The 20,323-nt window shown below is 39.1% G+C and overlaps 1 protein-coding gene across 1 annotated transcript in view; it reads left to right on the forward strand.

Moving 5' to 3' along the window:
- Positions 1–20,323, forward strand: part of suclg2 (succinate-CoA ligase GDP-forming subunit beta) — a 120,344-nt gene that overhangs the window by 11,732 nt on the left and 88,289 nt on the right. The window contains exon 2 of the mRNA XM_028002740.1: positions 19,073–19,214. Coding sequence (XP_027858541.1) covers positions 19,073–19,214 — 142 coding nt within the window. The remainder of the gene's footprint in view (positions 1–19,072; positions 19,215–20,323) is intronic.

Here is a 20,323-nt window from a genome sequence, read left to right on the forward strand (position 1 = left end):
ATCATTGGTGGCAATTACAGGCAATGAGTCTTTACTTTCCTCAGAAGCAATTTTTGCCCAAGCATTTTTGCTAAATAGTTTTAATTCAGCCACACTGGAGGGTTTTAAGCATGAACAGCCTTTTTACACAGCAGTGTTTGTACACTTACCTAAGTTGTACATAAACGGCTGAACTTTGACATAGTTACGATTCCTGCAAAACCTTGTCCTTACCACCTCTTATCTCCCTTATTCACTTGACACTCTTCAATACAACTGTTTATACCCTTTCTCTTATTAGCTATGCTAATTGCTAAAATCCATATCTATAGAGACTCAACAGTCAGGTTTTCCTTTCTTAAGCCTGTCTGCAAGAGATTATGCCTGCCTTACCCAAAGACCTGCCAACGATGCAAATCTGGTTGATCTAAATCCCGGAGCCATGCTCTGCTGCTCTCGCCTCTATCTCTGCTCTTGTTCTATCCCCAGCTCTTTACCCGGCAGATGTCAAATCTCTCTGTACACTACGATGCTCCGGGCATGACCTTTAACTTAGAAGGCAAAGACAGAGGAAACTTGGCAACCTTTTGTCAGCATGTCCTTGAGCAAACCACTAAACCGTCACTGCGACGTTTTTTTCTTACACATGCGTTCTGTGATTTAAGAATAAATGCCCTGGCTCTGAAGATGCAGCTTTAATAGCAGTGATCAGACTGGTCATTGCCATTAATTCAACAGATTCAATTCTGTTGTTATCCGCAGCGTTTTCTTTTTCTTTTTTCTGTAAGACTGATAAACTTAATTAGAGAAGGGGGATAATCATTTGTGTGTTTTTTTGTTTGCTTTGTTTTTTGCTACATGTCTGGCTTTAAATATTTCACAGGCATGTTTATGCAGAAAATCTGTGCCTCTTTGCCTTGTTTATTTGCTTTTATCATATGTCACGGTCACCTCTATGACAGCTCACTTACAACTGCGTGCTTGCCTAATTGCAAAATGGTCTGTATTTACGAGATGCTGCAAAGTGGCAGAGTGCCACCTCATTAACTGAGGAACATTCCACCGCAATCAGTACAGCAATGATTCTGATTGCCGCTGCGAGGACTGCCGCCTGCGATTCAGCCTGCGCTCGCAGAAGTGGACTCTAAGAGTTCCCATTTCAATCCTTCCTAGATGGTTAGCTAAATGGATAGGGAAAAGAGACGAGTTCATAACCCGAAAAAGGGGAACAAATCAATTACATTGAATTGTTGAACTGGCAATCTGTTAATTTCTTAGACATTTGATATTGCTCTCATAAGAAGCATTCTGGTTAATTAACTCTGCAGCCATTCGTCGTCACTAATTGGGTAGTGTCATTTCAAAGGGTTACAGTTTGGCCATGACGAGTAATTAGGATTTTAACCTCGGCAGACATCTCTGAATTCTGCTTCATGAAATGGGACTTTTTTTTTCTCCTCCCCCCTTTTTTTTAGGGCCTGACCAATGAGTTAGATTAGCAATTTAGAACAAACTGCAAAGGTTAATATAGGTGAAAGTAAGGGCTTTTGTTCAGACAGGCCCATTATTAACCAGCCCTGGCAGCAGATTTGTACTTGTTGTAAAACAGACAAAGAGATGCAAATTGTGTAATTGTTTCAGCTGCCAGCTCTGCTGTTCTTGTATTTTCCTTCAGACTAAAGGTGTGGTTGTAACCCTTGAAGGCGTTGTCAGTGCCAAGCACAACAATAATGATTTATTTAACATTTGAGTGAGCAACACAACGGAATGAGGAGCAAACATTTAGGAGATCATAACAGAAATAGCTGGGGCTCAGCCCAAGCATCATGCACCTCTACCTGTTCTCGTCACTAATTATGGAGTCCTTTAGTATTTAACATATTAACAGTGGATCCGTTTTCTATACAAGATGAAAATAGCCAGTTTGACCCCAAATATTTCTATAACGGGTGGCAAAAGAGGTTTTCCTCCCCAATGAAAAGCTCCGTCTATTTTTGAACTTCAAGATGGTTGCCTCTTTCATAGAACAGGTTTGTACCTTGTTTATAAATAGCCTGATGTGCATCTTCTTTATGCGTTTAAAAAGAAAGTTCCAAACTTGAGATTTTATGGGTAGAATCACTCAACGTTTGCTAGTCCTTTACCTGTTTGAGCCTCTACCCTACTAGACCCCAGGAAGTTCAGTTTCTAATGTCAAGGCCTGGAGACTAAAGAACTCAAGCCCATTACATTTGTTATGGTAAAGCTTTTTTATGAAAGTACTATTGGCAAGCTAAGAAGAGACTACTGAGGCACATGCTAATTAGCCAGCTAATGTTATGTTAGCTTTTCATCCTCTTAGATTTACTTTATAGAGATAAGAAGCGAAGAAGTGTCAATACTCTGTGCAATAAGTACATTCACTTAACTTGAGGTGCCTGATCATGCTGTTATGATTAGAAAGAACCAGGGTCAGCTGTAGTGCTGGTGTCAACATCTCCCAAAAGAGTGGATTTTAAACTCTCCCAGTTTTTGCTTTGATTATGTAAAACCAGATAAATGAAAATATTTCTCTAAGAGGACATGTTGGATGTAGGCCTGTTGTGATAAATAAGAAATCAATTAATCATGATAAATTAAAATGAGGTTGATTTTTACCCTCTTTCTCTCTGACTGGATAGCAAAAAACTTGACTCTGGTGCACTGAGTTACTCCTGCCCTTCTTGTTTCCTTAATGGTCTCGACAAGGAAGCAACAGACGACAGCGAAAAGCGTCAGATTTCCGCCACTCGGGGTGAACTCAACACACGGGATGGGATAGCAACGAATGTCCACAATCACTGAGGCGTTTAATCTACAAAATTTAAAAAGGCCAGCGCAATATGTTGCACACTAAGACAATTCGCTTAATCACTAAAGATATACTGCCCTTTCATGTCATTGCAAAGCTGCAATCTTGAAAAATGCTGCAAACATTTGACACCTGCTGTAAATATACACTTTTTTTTCTCTCAACAAAAGTTCTGTCTAGCATGATTGCCTGTTTTCCCTGTCCGAGTCAAATGATTCATATACTTTGAAGGACAAGTTTGTTTATGGAAACTTCATAAAACCGTTTTATCTCTTTTTCGGTTTATTGTTTGGATATTTAAATGTCTTTTAGTTCCACTGTTAAATGTTCTTTAGAAAATAGTTTATTAATTTTTGAGAGTGTGGACTTGCACTATGGTTCCAATTTTCATTATATTGGTTGAAAATGGGCTCAAAACAACAATATTATTGTTCAACATAATCATTTCTGGGACAATTTAACGCCCAGCAAAACCGGCAGGTTTGTACGTTTGTTACAGACAATACTGTGCCAAAGACGTCTGACATGGACCAGGTCGGGGTTGAACCAGAACTACTAGTTTTATTATAGCTCTTGCGGAAAAACCAGTCCCAGATGTGAAACATTACACAATCTGAATTTGTAAAATCAGTCTAAAAGATTCTGATCTGTGCTTCTTTACATAAAATCATTCAACAGAAATGGTCAAATCAATGCAGCCAATACTATATAATTAAAAATGCACACCATCAGAAACCTTTGGGATTGGTTTAGGACATCCCAATATGTCCTAATTTTTTTTTTTAGAAGATTGTTTTGAGATCTCAAAAAAAGTAAATACTGTGGTCCTTCGTTAGATATTTGATAAATAAAATTGAGCTTAGTACTTCTTCCTCTTTAGTTATTGTTGTGCAATCTTGCTTTACTTCACTTTTATGAAACTAATTACACTTTTCGACCACTGCTTACAAGTCCTTGAGTTTTTGAGTGATTGACTGACAAGCAGCGTAGCATCGACTGGCTGCTGTTTATGGACCGGATCAGGGGTGATTGCCTGCTTTTTGACCTTCTCATGTAAATTACGGCTCTAATAAATTTCCGAAGGAGGCAGACCTTCCGTGTCAGATGGCCACTTTTTTTCGACATTGTTCCCTTCTCTCCGAGTGATAAAGACAACCGCTTTAAATTAGCCCGAGGATATTGACTCCGTAAGTTTAAGAGAAGGGCAAACGACAAAGTAGCGGCGTGACTTTGCGAAGTGCCAACATCAGACATTGCCTTTGCCATGATGACACTTCTCACGGCATAGTGCAGTTTGACATTGTGCTTCCTTCTCTCTACCAAAACACGACAACGCGCAATTTCAAACCTCTTAGGAGGAGAAGAAGTCCTGATGTTGCACGATGCTGTGCTGAATACCATATGGTGCAGCCAGGGAAGTGTTTGGAGAGTAACACCACATACTTTGTCCTTCAGTGCCTCTAGTGCGTCAGTACATCTGCAAAGAGGACATGGTCATCAGATGCATCTGCTACTGCGTCTTTCTCAGGAGCTGTGAGACGAGTTTCAAGCTTATTATTATTCTTAACTCTTTTTGCAGACTTCATGTGCCGGTTTTAATAATTTAATTCAAAACAAGTTTAATTATTTTTGGTTGCTGATTGTGGCTGCCGTTTTTAAATTATAATTTGAGCCATCAATCAAACAGATTTCCAAGAAAATGAAAACAGTTTTCCACCCCCACCCCACCCCGCCCTCCCGCAACATCATTCAGCCCTATTTATCTTTCATTCCCTCGGCTGTTTGCCTCGAATAACCCCAGACGCCAACACTCTTAAACGTGATTGACTGCAATTAAAAATAATGTGGGTTAGCTGTTTTCAGAAAATTAGAAACTTTGTTAAAAAAACGGAAATGGAAGACTAGATCGTTGATTTCAAAGTGAGTAGGATGTTTGCTTCTGACATTATATGCAACTTCACAGAATTTAAGGAAGAAACAACAAAAAACTAATGTTGCTATATATACTGTATATATATATATCGTCTATGATGTACAAGTCCTTTCAATCAAGACTTATTCTGCAAGCTGTGAAAATTACATTTCTGTAATGTGAATTTATCTTCCCTGTCCTCTTACTAATTTGAAGCTTGCTATAGGCTTTAGCATCAAATTGCAAATTTAGCTCTAAACTTATTACTGTTTGGACAAGAAAACAAAGATTTGCTGGAGATAAGGATGTCTACAAACATACAGTGAAGCTTAGAGAGCTTTTTTAAAAAAAAGAAGTCTCAACAACACAATTGAACATTCCTGTATGAGGCAACATTTCTATAAAAACATCCAAACTACTCAGTCAGGACAACAGCCCACATAGCTTAAACCAAATTCAATTTGCCTTTTGAGAATACGACTCCAAAGGCTGCCTGCTTCTTCCTGGAAAACACAAAAGCAAAGTTGGGTGCAGATGTTGATTGTGCTGTTTTTATCCGTCTCAGGAATACTTTTGTAACTCTCACCCACCAGATTTCGCTCACATACCTGGCTTAGTTAAGCCTCTTTTAGATTCCAGGTAGCCTCTGGAGACTAACTGGAATCATTAGTCTCCAGTTAACCATTAACCTATTTCTAAATTGGTTATTAAACTGGATTGAATCATACTTTTCATCTAGGACACAGTACTAGAGCAGAGCTGAGAATCGCTCACTAGCTCTAAAAATATGTTAAGAGTAATTGCATCTTTACTGTCAGATACTTAAAAACACAAACAGTTGAATCGGGGAAAACGCAGATTCTGTTCTGGTCCACAGAATATTTCCCAGTCAAGCTTCACCTCTGCTTCAAGAATTCATTAAGAAGAACTCAGATAATGTAACCAGAGCAGGCACCAGATATGACCGTATTATATCATTTCTGACGGGTGCTTTTTATCGAGCTATTTTTATCCCCGAGCCCGAATATAATCCAAGAACCTTTCGTGAACTCCTGTTTTTCTCCTTCTTCAGGCGAACATCTTAAGACTTGGCTTCTGGAAAACTGTAACTGTCAACATGATGCCGCTTAAACTTGTACCTCTATAGATTTTATAGTCCTTTTTATAGCTTGAAAATATATATACATTTTTACAGTCAAGCCCATAAATATTCATACCCCTGGCAGCTTTAGATTTAGAATAATTTTCATTCAACCAAGACGTTTGACTCTGGAAGGAATTCATATTCTCAAAAGATAAAACAATGAATTTTTTCCCATTGCATCACTATAGAAACAATTATTTAGCTGAAGTTTATTTACAATTAAACATGTAAAAGTATTTAGACCTGTCTCAGTAAACGATGGAAAATATTTCTTAATATTACACCAATCAGATCTTGATTATATTCTGACTAATAATCTTTGCTAATGAGCTTTAAGTTTTTGAGGTTGGAAGGCCTCCTTGCCATCACCCTAATCTTTTGTTTCCTTCACAGGTTCCCTGTAGTTTGGATTCAAGTCAGAAGCCGAACTTTAAAACACATACATTACCTCCAGTAAGAAGAAACGTGCTGGCAAAAATGAAAGGTTGCTTTAAATCTAAATCTGCACAACCGTTTAATTGTTTTGACCTTGATTTTTGTTGTATTTTTGTATTTGACTCCAGACTACCAGTAAGCTGTGGATAGAAATGAAACATTTGGCCATAACCTCACAGTTTTTTGTTTTTTTCCCCCAAATGTTTGATATTTATCGCCCTATTTAAAACAAAAGTAAACATAAGCTTCCACACACACCTTGTGAAAACCACCAATGTCTTCAACTGCTAATCAAAGCAGCTAATACAAAATTTCCAAAAATGATAACCCAGATCACTATGGTTTCAAAAACCCAAACTTTTTCTGATTTGTTTTCACATGCGGTGAAACATTAATGCGGTTTTCCTCTTACCTCAATAACTTGATAGAGCCAGTTATTTGTCTTTGTCACCACTCCATGTCTCCCTCGCCAGTGTGTCCCACTTCTGCTCACTCGGATGCATTCATCAGAGCGATCTTTAAGTGCTTTTGTGTGTAAAAGAGTTTGCTGTGAATACTTTATCCTGTCTCAGGCCCTCAGCTCACAACATCGTGTTATTATGTACAGTGCATCATGCGTACCTTTTTCTTCTTCTTTATAAGTCTCTTTTTTTGTGCTTATGAGGGTAAGTAGAGCAGTGTGTAGGTAGTGGGGCTGTGTAGCGTCGTCTCTGGAGTGCCGATGATGATAATTACTGTAGAGACAATGTCTCAGGGGGGAGCCGGCCAGCTGCCTGCTTCGCTGCCACTCTGTCATCCACCACTTACTGTTTTCTGCCAGGGGAGACGTGTAGCACTCAGATAATTCCTCTCCATTTTAGGCCTCAGCAGTATCATGACTTTCCCATCTATCAGCATTAAACAGATTCGAGAAAAGCTCAAGCAAAAATTGTGGCCAGTCTGATAAAAGAGTGTTTTTCTTGTTTTCCCAGCTTTAGAACATTCCACTCTTAGGGTCGTCTTAATAATTAATAGATAATTACATTTGTTACAACTACAGAGATGGCTGGTTTTGAACGACAGTGTTTTTAAGCAGGATGCAGTGATTGTTAAAAAGTATTTATGGAAGGGTGTTTTAAATGTACTTCATTTAAAGAAAACATACAGCAGTGGAAGAGATTGTTTAAAGAGAAATAAATGGTGCTGTGACTGCAGTCAATTTTAGCGTCTTGGTGTTTCTATATTCTGACCAGTTAGGATTTTCAGAACAGCAACAGAACTATAAAAGACGACAGGTCGACCAGGTCGCCTTCTTTTGAGTCTCTAGTCTCCAGTTAGCGACTAATCTACTTCTAAATTAGTTATTTCAATAATCAATTCATCACGATTAATCTGATAAATCAGATAATTTCAGTCATAATGCGCATTTAAAGGTTTTGGGGTAGGTGACTGTGATGTCAAGTAAATTTGTTCAGAATTGCTTGATGGAGTCTTTCCATAAATGATGAAGGACGATTATTGTTCTCGGTCTATTTCTTTTAGATTTGTTGTTGTAAAGGACAGAGTTTACATCATGGTAGGTCCCATACTGTTTATTTACATTTGCACACATAAAAAAAAAAAAAAAGGACAGAACAGGACATTTATTTCTTTGCAAAACATCTCAAAACGTTCATTTCAAATAACTCAATTCATTGTAAATGACCAGTTGGCTGCTTACTGAGCTCAATCTTTTTTGTTTTTCACTGCATGCAGAAGGAAATGTCTTGACTAGATTTATGTCCGTTACTCTGTGCTAAAGAAGGTAACTTTTAGCAGGACGTTTACGATCTTCAGAATATCTGGTTTGTCTGTTTTAACTTGATTCTAGCTTCTCAAATTTCTTGGACTACCTGCATTATGCCTGAATGTCTGCTTAAACCTGACAGAACTACCAAAATAATGTGATGCAAGTTGTCCGTTTTAAACTTAAAAAAAAAAATAGAAAGTCAAGATAGCTTACAGTATTGTTTTGTTTTTCTTTTAAATTGTTTTCTTTTTTTAAATTTTAAATCGTGTTCCCCTTAGAACCCATAATGCGTTATTATGGGTTCGTATGGGAACACGATTTTTATGCCTGCTTCAGTTCAGGTTCATTTCTGGCTACATTTACAGGCATTCCTCCTGTATTGCAGTTTACAGGATCCCGTCTTTAAAAAGATCTGTCTTTGGATTTGGTACATCCAGTGCCCTAGGTTTATTTTCCATTCTCTTGTGTCTTGCCCCAGGTAACTCTCAGTGCCTGAGGGGTCACCTCTAGCCCACCTGACCTCTACAATAAGCAGTTATTTTAGGATGTCTGCCTCACATTTTGTTTTTTAACTTTGCTCACACGTTTTTGGGGTGTTGGAGGAGCTCGAGCATTAGGGTTCTAGTTTGATGTGGAGCTGGTAATAGTACAAGTTTTGCTTAATGTATTATAAACAACTTTACTCTAAAACCGTGCCTGAGAAATCAAGGTAAAATAGCTTAAAAATCATTCACTCACGGTAGAGTTTAAGACACATTTTAGTTTTTCTTGCTAGAAGACTTTGGATGTAAAAATAGTTTGTCCTCTCAATTCTCTGAAGGCCTTTTCTGAATCAGATGGAACCCCAGGTGACTGCATCAAGTACGGAGATCCCTCGTACTTGAACTGCCTGTTTCACAACTACGCCATGCCCCTCCCTCGGCAATAATCTAAGAATTTAATATTACAGTGTTCCATATAAGCAAATGTATGGACAAAATAAAATGACTTATTGTTTTGTTCCTGGTCCATTATCAATATAATAAACCATCTGTCCATAAATCTGTCGTTTATTATCTGTCAGTCCATCAGGTTCTTGAATATTCAGTCCATCCATCCTTAAATTGAAGCATTTGTTCATCGTTCTGCAGATAAACTTTGGCCATTCTGAAATTATTTGAAATTAATAACATTAAATTTATATGCAGGGGCTCAGAAATATGCTTGTCATGCTGGAAATTTCCATTTGGAGTAACTTTTGAGTGTATAACTGTGACCTGGAAAACGCTTCGAAACAATGCAGAGAATTCATCTGTATTCAACAGATACATTATTTCTTAAAATAATTCATTTAATTACTTTAGCACATACTACGAAAGTAATATTTCCCAGAATAAATTCACATGTTCAGAGATTATTTTTTCGTCTGACCTTTTCTCTCTTCGGCTGAGTTGGTTTTGCATTAAGGACAGAGCCTTAGCAATTTATGCAGCAGATGCATGTTGACTCACCCTGTTTTCCTAATTCGACTTAACAGCGTGATAGGTGAAAACCTCTGTGCTATTGCTTAGCAGATAGATAATTGTTTTTTTAGTCTTTACAATGAGTAGTGCAGTGTTTTGACCTTTTTATAATTTTACTATCTCAGCTTGAATGTCGGAGCTTGCTGTGACTCACGGCATTTAGTATGAGGCATTCACAATAGTCCACAACACTTGTGACTCTTTAAACCCCATTTACCCACGACTTTATTTATTTAAAAAAAGAAAAAACAAAATTAATTTCTTGCCATAAAGTTAAAAGTCCTGCACAACAAAAGCAGCATGCGCAGCGCCACATGACTGCGTTAACTGAACTGAAAGCTGCTGCATCAGATTCCTCCTTAATCTTTGTTGGTGAGGCTAGCTACTCTCAGGCAGAAAAACTGCCTTCAGCAAGAGCCTTAATGGTATTGAATCACTTTACTTGTCCAAAATTTTTTGCTCCCTCGCTCTCCAGCCAGAGAATAAAGATTCACAAATCAATTTCGCCTGCATACTTCCAGACACAGAGCCCCACTCTCTCTAAAAAAAAAAAATAGAACAGAGCATTGTTGCCGGTGACCCACAATCACTATAACAGCCCACTTTTGCAAATTAAAGCTGCCCAAGTAATTGAGCCTTTTATGTCGCTGCTAAAAAAAAAAAAAAAAAAGTCTCTTCCCACTGACTTTTAGTTCCAGCATTGCATGGTATCTTGGCTTCCGTAGGGGAAAAAAAAACTTGCATTTGGTCAAAATCACAATTGGCAGGTCCGACCTCAAAGAAAACGGGTTGGAGCTGTAATGCATCTGTTATTTTTATTCTACATGCTGGACTGAATCTATCTATATATTATTTTGCCTTGTACTTTTAAACACGACTGTGGAGCAATCACTTAAAAAGTATGTATCGCATGCTAACCAGAATAGAAGAAGACATTTTTCATTATTTCTTATTTAATGTCAAAGTTATACTTGCTGCATTTCTGTCTGTAAGCCTAAACCAAAAAACGTAATGGATGGTGAGTCACAAACGTTGGGAGGTAGGGAGTGGATGTTGTAGGAGCGAAGGCCCTGTGGGAACCTGACAGCAGAAAAATGACTGTAGTCTGCAAAACAGGAAAGTCTTGTTCTGCAACTCGGCTTGTTCTGACTGTGGGAACATGTTTCCCTTAAGTGAAGTAGTTGAAATAAATGACAGGCAGTAAAAATGTAAGCAGGACCATTTTGTCCAAATTCATTAACAGATTTTTTCTCTTTCTTTTTTTATTTATATTTGCATATTTCTGTGTTTCCCTACAGTTCTACAGTTAACCTCCTGGTGAGCCTTTAAACCCATTCATGATGCTTTGGAAAAGCCCTGTCATCATTATACTCTAAGAATGTTCATCGGGGGCTTTAGTAGCAAAGGTCTACATAAACTTCTAAAACAGAGAGTAATAAGTGAAGCTTGTGGATAGTATATTTTAAGAGATGAGCATGAAGACTTGACCTGCAGAACCCCCTCACGTATTCTTTTATGCAGAAGATGAGACCAGCGCATATCAGCATGCACTGTTCTTTTAAAGAATAAGCCGTTTTGGCTCTAATGATGTCTCTGGAAAGCCTCTCAGGAGTGTTGGAGTGCAGAAACCATGCTAATCCAGTTTTAGCACTGACATGACTGGTCTCTGGGTTGCACATTCAGAAATGATGACTCAGAATAAATACAAAATCTGACTTGATTATTTGTCCACTGAGGTTGTCCTGAATGGCTACTATGACGACCCTAGATTGGTTAAAGGGGGTTCAACGCTGGATTATAAGAGGAAAGTCATGGAAGGCACCAGACAAAAAAGGATTTTCATTTTTCAGAGATGCGTGTCTGTATGTGATGAATTTTGTGGTGTATGAGAATGGATTTTTTTTTTCTTCTCTTCTGTTTCTTCTCTTCTGCTGGGACTTGAGACCTCCTTCATATTACCGTCATGTCTCTAGCCAGCAAATGGATTTGGTTGATCTGTTGTTTGGGTCAATAAAGAATTAAAGTCTGACCTGGAGGACGTGGTGGGCCTTTTCTCGTGACATTTTCGAGCCTTGATCCATTTGTGTTTTGTACATCTGGGTGCGTATTATCACCAATACGGAGTACGTGGGTAGTTTTCTTGAAAAAAAATGTAAAGCTATTCCAGCAGTAACTAGTTAAAGCTTATCTTTGTGGGGCGTTCCTGCCCAGAGTGGTGTGTGACATGAAAGACGAGGACTGCAGTTTGGGAAATTTATCAGTAACCTGTACTTCAATGACGTTACATTTTCTTTTATAGGTGAGTTCTGATGCTAAGTTCAGAGATGGATGTAAGTCAGTGAATCACAAAGCTTTGTTTGCTTGTGTTACCAGCACCACTTGTATTGCATTTATGTTTTTGGCTATCCAGAAAAATTAAGGATTATAAGTGGACTTCCAGATGGTTTATGCGCTGTTCATATGTTACTGTCTCCTTTTTCACCTAGACCCTCACACACACCATACAGCTGTCCTCCAACGTAATCCAACAGTGGGGATGACATTTAAATAGGTCAAGAATGTTGCAATGTCATTTCTAACAATTAAACATCTTGAAAAGTGAATTCTGTTAAACAGTCTAGTGTAAGAATGTGCATCTCTATTTTAACTGTTTTTCATTGGAGAATTAATTAATAAGTTGTAATAATTTATTCAGTGAGTGAAAATTTACACCAACATACATTCTAAGTCTTGTTAGGATTTTGTTTTAATTTGTGGATTTACATTTTACATTTTTAAATGTTTGAAAGTGTTTGTGATCTGAACCAACATGATCTGTGCCTCCGAAGTTTTAGTTCAATTGGAAAAGCACTAAAAAAAATACACTCATAATGCAGCCATTCATGGCTTGGAGCTGCTCATGACATCACTTAAGAATGGCTGTGATGTCACTCATGACGTGAACAACGTTTTAGAGCACTTACAAATTATAATAAAAAATAATGTAGGTATAAAAAATATTTTTTCTGAGGTAACAGCCTGCGATGTCATCGATGACATCACGTCCGTCACTGACTGTCACTGATGACATCAGACCTGATGACATCTGTGCCTCTTCCTTTTAAGAAAAAGGAAGAGGCACAGATGTCATCAAAACGAACGTGATGTCATCGATGACATCGCAGGCTGTTCCTTCAGAAGTACTTGAATAAGACGACCACGTGGTAATGTGAAGGCCTGTGAAGGCCATCGCTCCACCACGTGGACGCGAAAGCCTGTGAAGGTCAGGGATCCTTCAAGGACCTGGCCTGTGAAGGCCCTCACACCGAACGTGGACGCGAGGGCCTGTGAAGGCCAGGGATCCTTCAAGGACCTGGCCTGTGAAGGCCCTCGCACCGAACGTGGACGCGAGGGCCTGTGAAGGCCAGGGATCCTTCAAGGCCCTGGCCTGTGAAGGCCCTCGCGCTCCACCACGTGGACACGAGGGCCTGTGAAGGCCAGGGATCCTTCAAGGACCTGGCCTGTGAAGGCCCTCGCACCGCCACGTGGACGCGAGGGCCTGTGAAGGCCAGGGATCCTTCAAGGACCTGGCCTGTGAAGGCCCTCGCACCGAACGTGGACGTGAAGGCCAGGGATCCTTCAAGGACCTGGCCTGTGAAGGCCCTCGCACCGCCACGTGGACGCGAGGGCCTGTGAAGGCCAGGGATCCTTGAATGACCTGGCCTGTGAAGGCCCTCGCACCGCCACCTGGATGCGATGGCCTGTGAAGGCCAGGGATCCTTGAAGGCCCTGGCCTGTGAAGGCCCTCGCACCGCCACCTGTATGCGAGGGCCTGTGAAGTCGTGTAAAAGTAGTAGAAAAAGTTGAGTACCTTTCTACCGTTTCTACTCTCTGCTCCTTCCATGCGTTGCTCTAGGGCAGGGGTGTCCAAAGTCGGTCCTGGAGGGCCGCCATCCTGTGTGTTTTAGTTCTCTCCCTGGTTTAACGCACCTGGATCCAATGATGGCTCATTAGAGGCCTTAGGAGAACATTGACAAGCTGAGAAGGTTGTTACTACAACCAGGGAGAGAACAAAAACATGCAGGATGCCGGCCCTTGAGGACCGACTTTGGACACGCCTGCTCTAGGGTGTCCCTACGCTCTTTCAGGTCTCATACTGATGTTTCCAGTTTTGTTAGAGCAGCCTTTGTCTCAGCAAACACACTCTAATTTTCTTTCCACAACTCCTTTAGTTCACGCAGGACTTCGGCTACCGTTTCATTAGCTTCGTTAGCTTTTCTTCTCTAGCTAGCTGTATTGTTAGCCTGCTGCGGGTCTTTCTTCTCTTTGGGCGCTTTTTGTTCAGTTTATTGTTTACCAACGGTGTTTCTTGTTGGCATCGTTTTCTTATTTGCTGTTTTTTATAAGGGGATGTCCAGAAAATTATGTAATTTGTCAGTTAATCATCAATTTGTCAGTTAATCATCAATCTCACTGGAGCCTCCACCCAATGCAGCCATCTCAGAGCATGGCACCACTGGAAGTCTTCAATACTTATTTTAACTAATGTATTTCATTGTTTTTGAAAAATTTTAATTTGATATTTATTTATTTTTTTGCCAATGACTCTTTCATAATTTTTCTTATTTTAAGAATTTTTAACTGATTTTAATTCTTTTCAATTTAATTATTTGTATAATAATTTTCATTTTAATTACTTTCTAATTACTGGTCAGTGGTTTTTATAGTATTTGCTAAATGGCTATGTGACAACAGACGAACCTCGGACATGTGAAAACAGGGGGCATTTTATAAACCTCATTATGATTTTTATCTGGATAAATCGTGTTCAGGATGCCGCAGCTTCTCCTATCTGTTTTTCCTCACAGCAATTGAACAGTTGGGTCTGCAGAAAAGTATTAAGAAGCCATTCAACCACAAGATTAACCAGTCTACAGCGGACCTCCACTACTCACGGGTGTTGGGGACCACAGGCGCCCACAAATGGCTAAAAGCCACAAATACTTTGTATCCTCTCTAAAAATGCTTATAGGTGCCTATTTTAATAGATTAAACATTAAATATACCTTTATATGCGTTAACTGGAAACTGTCCTAAGACTACCTCAGCGTGACCAATCAGTGTCAAAATAATTGGCCGTTCTGGATTGGCTGCTTTGTAAATGGCAACCTATTTAAAACTTCAACAGAGTCTACGCCTCCAGCTCCAGCATACAGTCGTTTCTCACTGTACTTGTAGAGCGCTCAAAGCACTTTACACTAGAGTCACATTCACCCAGTCGCACTCACAATATACACAATATACGATACGCAATTTGGGGTTAAGTGCCTTGCCCAGAGGCACATCGACATGTGGCAGGAGAAAGCTGGAATCGAACTTACAACCTTCCGATCGCAAGACGACTACTCTACCAAAGAGCCACAGTCGCCCTGTTCTACTCATCATTTATTGGCTGCTGGTAAACCACCTGCTCTTTGTAGCCCCTTGATCTGTATAAGTTTGACAGGCTCAGTTCTGCAGTCTTCAGAGTTTTCTCATTTTTATTCCTTGTTTTGTAAAAATTTTGACTCATTTTTAGCTTCCAAGTTTCATGGAACATGCTGACATGTTCCTCCCCTGTATGATGGGACGACAGCACTAATAGCTAACTATTTGATCATTTCAAAACAGTTTTCTAGCATTGTGTGTTGTATCGCATCGTAATCTCTGTTTGTGTGTAATGCTAATAACAAAAAGGATCTTTCAAAATGCAATAAATGTTGGCTAATATATTCCAAGTTTCATGAATATACATTTTGCTGCCAGTAAGACACAGCCTGTTGAACTGCTCTAGAATCCCGCACCCATACAGAGTAGCTCCACCATGCTAAATATTTGCTTAAATAATAGATATAAAATTTCATGGTGTGTTCTGTGTTTACATAGCATATCTTCTTCTCTCCATTAAGTCTATGCAGAGTGGACCAAAACTGTGTTACAATAGATGTAAAACTGTATTAAAATGTCTGTCAAGTCCTTCTGAAACATTCACCATTTTTGACACATATGTTATAGTGAAAAACTAAAAAGATCTATTATGTCCATCAAGTGAGTGTGCACTGGCTTAAGACCAGTGCACAATCTGCAAAAATAGAGAAATTTGTTCTTTTACCCAAGGCTGCTAGAGTAAAGTTCTTTCTAGTAGGAACATAAAGAACTCCTCAAAAATCTTTATACGTCTTTCTAACTTCAGCAGACCCGCTTCATTTTTCAGAAATAGAAAGTTTTTCATCAGACATCACACAAGAAAAAAGGTTCTGCCCAGAAGTGAGCCAAGAACAAGCATGATTTCCCAAACCAAGACTACATGAACGAAATGGCCATTCTGTCCCTGCAGCCTGAGGAGTAAGAACAAATTTAGTATGCATTGACCTTTTATGTTTTGAGTCTAATGTTTCCATCTAATTGTCATAGAAAATCTTAAGTGGACTCTTGAAATGTCGTAAAAAAAAAAAAAAGAAGCAAGATGCAAATTAGACGTAATAAACAAGATGTTCAGCTTGCAAACTAGCATAAACCACATATTTGTCTCAGAAAAATGTAGAGTTCTCTACTCTGGACTTTTCTTAGAATTTTGTGCTGCTAGCATGCCACAGACCCAGCAGTGAACGGGAGCGATCCACCTCTCCTCTCTCAACCTCAAGTTCCTCTCTCCAGCCACTCTAGGCTGCAAATCTCCCCTCTGTGCTGGACGTTTGGACTGTGACATTTTCAATTTTGTGCTTCCAAATGAGCACAGAATGCCTAAGCAATCTTCAAATTCGGCACTAGCGGTGATACTCCAAAATGCTAAAAGAAGTCTGTTGAAATCAATGCGTTTATTGTAATTTGGATGTATGGATGGGGTCATTTTAGTGCTAAGAAATTCCAGCTGTGAAGACGGTTTCTTTCTTTAATTACATTTGGAAACTTTTGTAATTCCTTTCACTTGAACAAGAAGCCCAAGTTAAGTCAACGTAAAGAAATCCCAAAGCATGATGCTACCACCAGTGTGCTTTACTGTTGGCATGATTGTCTTTCAGCAATATGCACCAATGCTTCATTTGGAGGCACCTTTTGAATGTCCTGGATATGTTATAGTGTTGGTAAAAAAAAAAAAAAGAACAACATAGAGCTGTCTTTTATAGATTTTTGTTTCACGCTTTCAAGGTTTGTCCTTCTGTTTTAGGAACTGTGGGGTCAGGAGCTGGTCACACGGTACATTATTGTTCCAATACACGTCACTGTGAAAGTGTGAGCCCTGGTGCTATTTAGGAGCATAAATTTGACACTTTTTCTCTTTCACACACTCTTTGGCCATCAATGCCTTTCTGGTCATGACTTCTAATGTTGCCATTTATTGCAGTCGAATGGGGCTTTAGAAACACACATCTGGGGCAAACTATAGTGTTTTCTGTCTGTATGTGTAGTGTTGTGGGTTTGGTTAATCCTATATGGCTGTGCAATGCATGATTCAGAATAAATGATTAAATTAATCATATGTTTATTGGCAATACTTGTATCCTTACTTTATGTCAATAGATGACAAATTCTGGCAAACTCCAGTTTTCCCTTCCTTGTGTTCTTATCCTGGATCCTTATGAATGCTGCTGTTACAAAGCAATTTTTATTTTCGTCATATTTTATTCTAAAAAATAATAAAACCAATAAAACTGTCTTACTAATATGGGCACAAACTCCTTAGCATTGACTTTGTTGGGTCTCTAATTTATGAGGAGTCTTTATTTAGCAGCTCCTTTGCCTTCGTTTCCGCTCAATTCGTCTTCTGGTTTTAGTTCACAGTGAAGACGTTTCCGGCAGCAATTTGTTTTCTTGCACGTACATTTCAAATTTACTCAGACAAACATTTTAACCTAGTCTAGCTTTGTGTGAATATTTTAACATGGATTAAGATATGCATGATAACACAGCTTTACTTTTTTTTTTTGAAAAAATGTATAATTCGTGGCAACGTTTTTTTTTTTTTGACAGAATATATTCAAGTCATTGTGTTACAGGCAGAAATAAGATTTTATTTTGGTTATGTTTGTGCTGAATTTTAAGAAGATTTTATATTAAATATTCTGCCTTATTTAACGTTGTTTTTAATGGTTCTCTATGTGTATAGCATAGCATTGAGTTGACTATATTTTGACAATGTAAAACAAATTATGGACAACCTTGCGCATCCTCTTCATGTTCAATGCCATTTAAAAACTGTAGAGTGTCTTCAATCAGAGGCTTCTTCAGAACCGCTGTGATTCAGACCACTACAGGAGATCCTCCTTGTCTTTAATTAAAGTTGTATAACATAACAACATAACAAATATTTTTGAATTGAATTGAAACAGTAATACTGTAACATACTTTTGGCTCTGAAATTCAATATTAATATTCTCTCTTCTGCTTTGAATTATGCTTTTGTGCTGCCAGTGAATCCAGTTGTTACTGGGTAAAAAAAAACAACCCTACGCCATGATATTGCCACCATTCATTTTCCATTTTCAGTTTTCTCTCTCTTGGGGGCTACAATTACTTAGTAGCTGGAACTGATCATAGTACTGATCAAAAGTAGCCCCATACCATGATGCTGCCACCACTGTGTTAGACATTGGTTGTGGGTTTTTGAGTTTATATTAAACCACTTATCATTGTCTTATTTGATAATGATAACAAATAAGATATGTGTTGGTATTCCTAGTTAGTACAGTATTACTTGTGTCATCGCCTCAACAGAAAAACAAAATCTGCCTTTACCTTCTGTTTCTCCTGATTTGGACCAAAGTTGACTGGTATTTAGAACATCTCATAAGTCCATTCAACCCCAAAGCATGATGCTGCCACCACTGTGGCTGTGATGTGTTAGAGCAGTTTTATTTTCTCTTATTTATTTAAATAAAGTTAAAAATAAGCAAATCTGACACAACACAGATCAGTCTGAGTCAATTATATTGGATATATTCCACATCTGATGTTAGTTTGATGTTTGATTGGTAAGAAAACACAAACACCTGAAGCATCATTTACACACGAAAGCCTAGTTTATATCGAAATCCTTGTTTTGCTTTTAATGTAACGAACTTCTCCCTTCCTAACGATTCCCTAAAGTTTTTTTTTTTTCCTCTCTGGTCGCATTTGCGTGCATGCACATGTGGCTGCTTGCCCACTTGCACTTCTGCCTGTGCGCTTAGGACTGTGAGCTGGTGCAGAGGGATTTTATCTCTAAAGCAGCCCATGTTTCTCCTTCCTATTATAAAGCCAATTTCTTTTTAATAGCAGCAACAGCTGGATCTGACGGGGCCAATGTCTGCTGGTGCAGCAAACGGCTCCTTAGCTGTAATTCAGGTGCAGAATGCGGTTTGGTGGTGCATAACGAGAAACAACCCAACAGTTGGGAATCTTATCGCTAGTCGTGCTTTAAGTCCTGGAAAAATATTTGTGTCCCATGTTAGCCGTTTTCCCACGAAGCGAACTTATTCTCCCGCTGTCTTGTTCGTCCTTCCAGTGCAGCTGGCTGACCCCCAGGAGATGGCTGAACCTACAGGAGTACCAGAGCAAGAAGCTGATGCAGGACAGCGGCGTGGCAGTCCAACGCTTCTACGTGGCTGACACAGCGTCTGAGGCGCAAGAGGCGGCAAAAAGACTCAGTGAGTAGATTATGCCAAAACAGTACACTGCGCGCACAATTATGAGGCAAAGTTTTATTTTTAAAGATTCTTATTGAACTGAACAGCTGGAGTCCTCTGAACCAATAAAAAATATCAAAAAACCTCAAAAGTGAATATTTAAGAAAGTACATGGGACTTTATTAAAGAATATCTGGGTGTGCACAGTTATGGTGAAGCAATTACAATGTGCAAATTTAAATGAAAAATATAAATTTCTTTTGTTGATTTTTATTTATTCAAGTGGTTATTATGACTCAAAATGTACAATTAATCATTTCTAACAAATTCAGTGACCAATAACGGCAATCCTTATTTACTAAGCCAGTGGTGCCCAAAGTCGGGGGCCTTCATCCTGCTTCTTTTAGGTCTCTCCCTGAACTACAACCTCTTCAGCAGGACAATGTTCTTCTTAGGCCTTCTAACGAGCCATCATTGGATCCAGGTGCGTTAAACCAGAGAGAGAACTAAAACATGCAGGATGCCGGCCCTCCAGGACCGACTTTGGGCACCACTGTACTAAGCAAAGTCCCTCCATTCATGGAGTCTGTTAGTTCCTGGATGTGTTGACAGCCTGTGTGACAACCACACACTGTTAAGAGAGCAGAACTGCTTTCCTTCTCTGTAAAAATCTCTCACAAGTTCTCAACAGGGTTTAGGTCAGATGAGAAAGCGTGGCCTGTCATTATTATTTCATGTTTAAGACCTTCAGCCACGAAATGGAGTACTTTGTTGCTTGTGGCGGAGGATTGTCTTAATTAAAAATTAAGCTCTTCTAGAAAGACGCAGACTTTTACCTTAATAGGTGTCATGTAAGTCACTCTTATCTCATCGGTTCATAAAACCTATAAAACAGTTTGTCTTCAGATATTTCCTGGCCCAGTTTTGACAATTCAACTTATTTGCCTTGTTCAGCGGCGGGTGTCGAGTTTTAGCCTTCCTTAACTTGGCCATGTCTCTGAACACTGTTGGAGAATAATATCGTCTCGCTAATTTGGTTCGTAATGTATAAGGTTCAGAAAGAGTCAGTGAGTTGAATTCATCAGTTCCATTTATTAAGACCGAAATGCAGCGCTGGTTCCTCACTATGT

Source organism: Xiphophorus couchianus, chromosome 20, assembly GCF_001444195.1.
Source record: "Xiphophorus couchianus chromosome 20, X_couchianus-1.0, whole genome shotgun sequence".
Classification (NCBI taxonomy): Eukaryota; Metazoa; Chordata; class Actinopteri; order Cyprinodontiformes; family Poeciliidae; genus Xiphophorus; species Xiphophorus couchianus.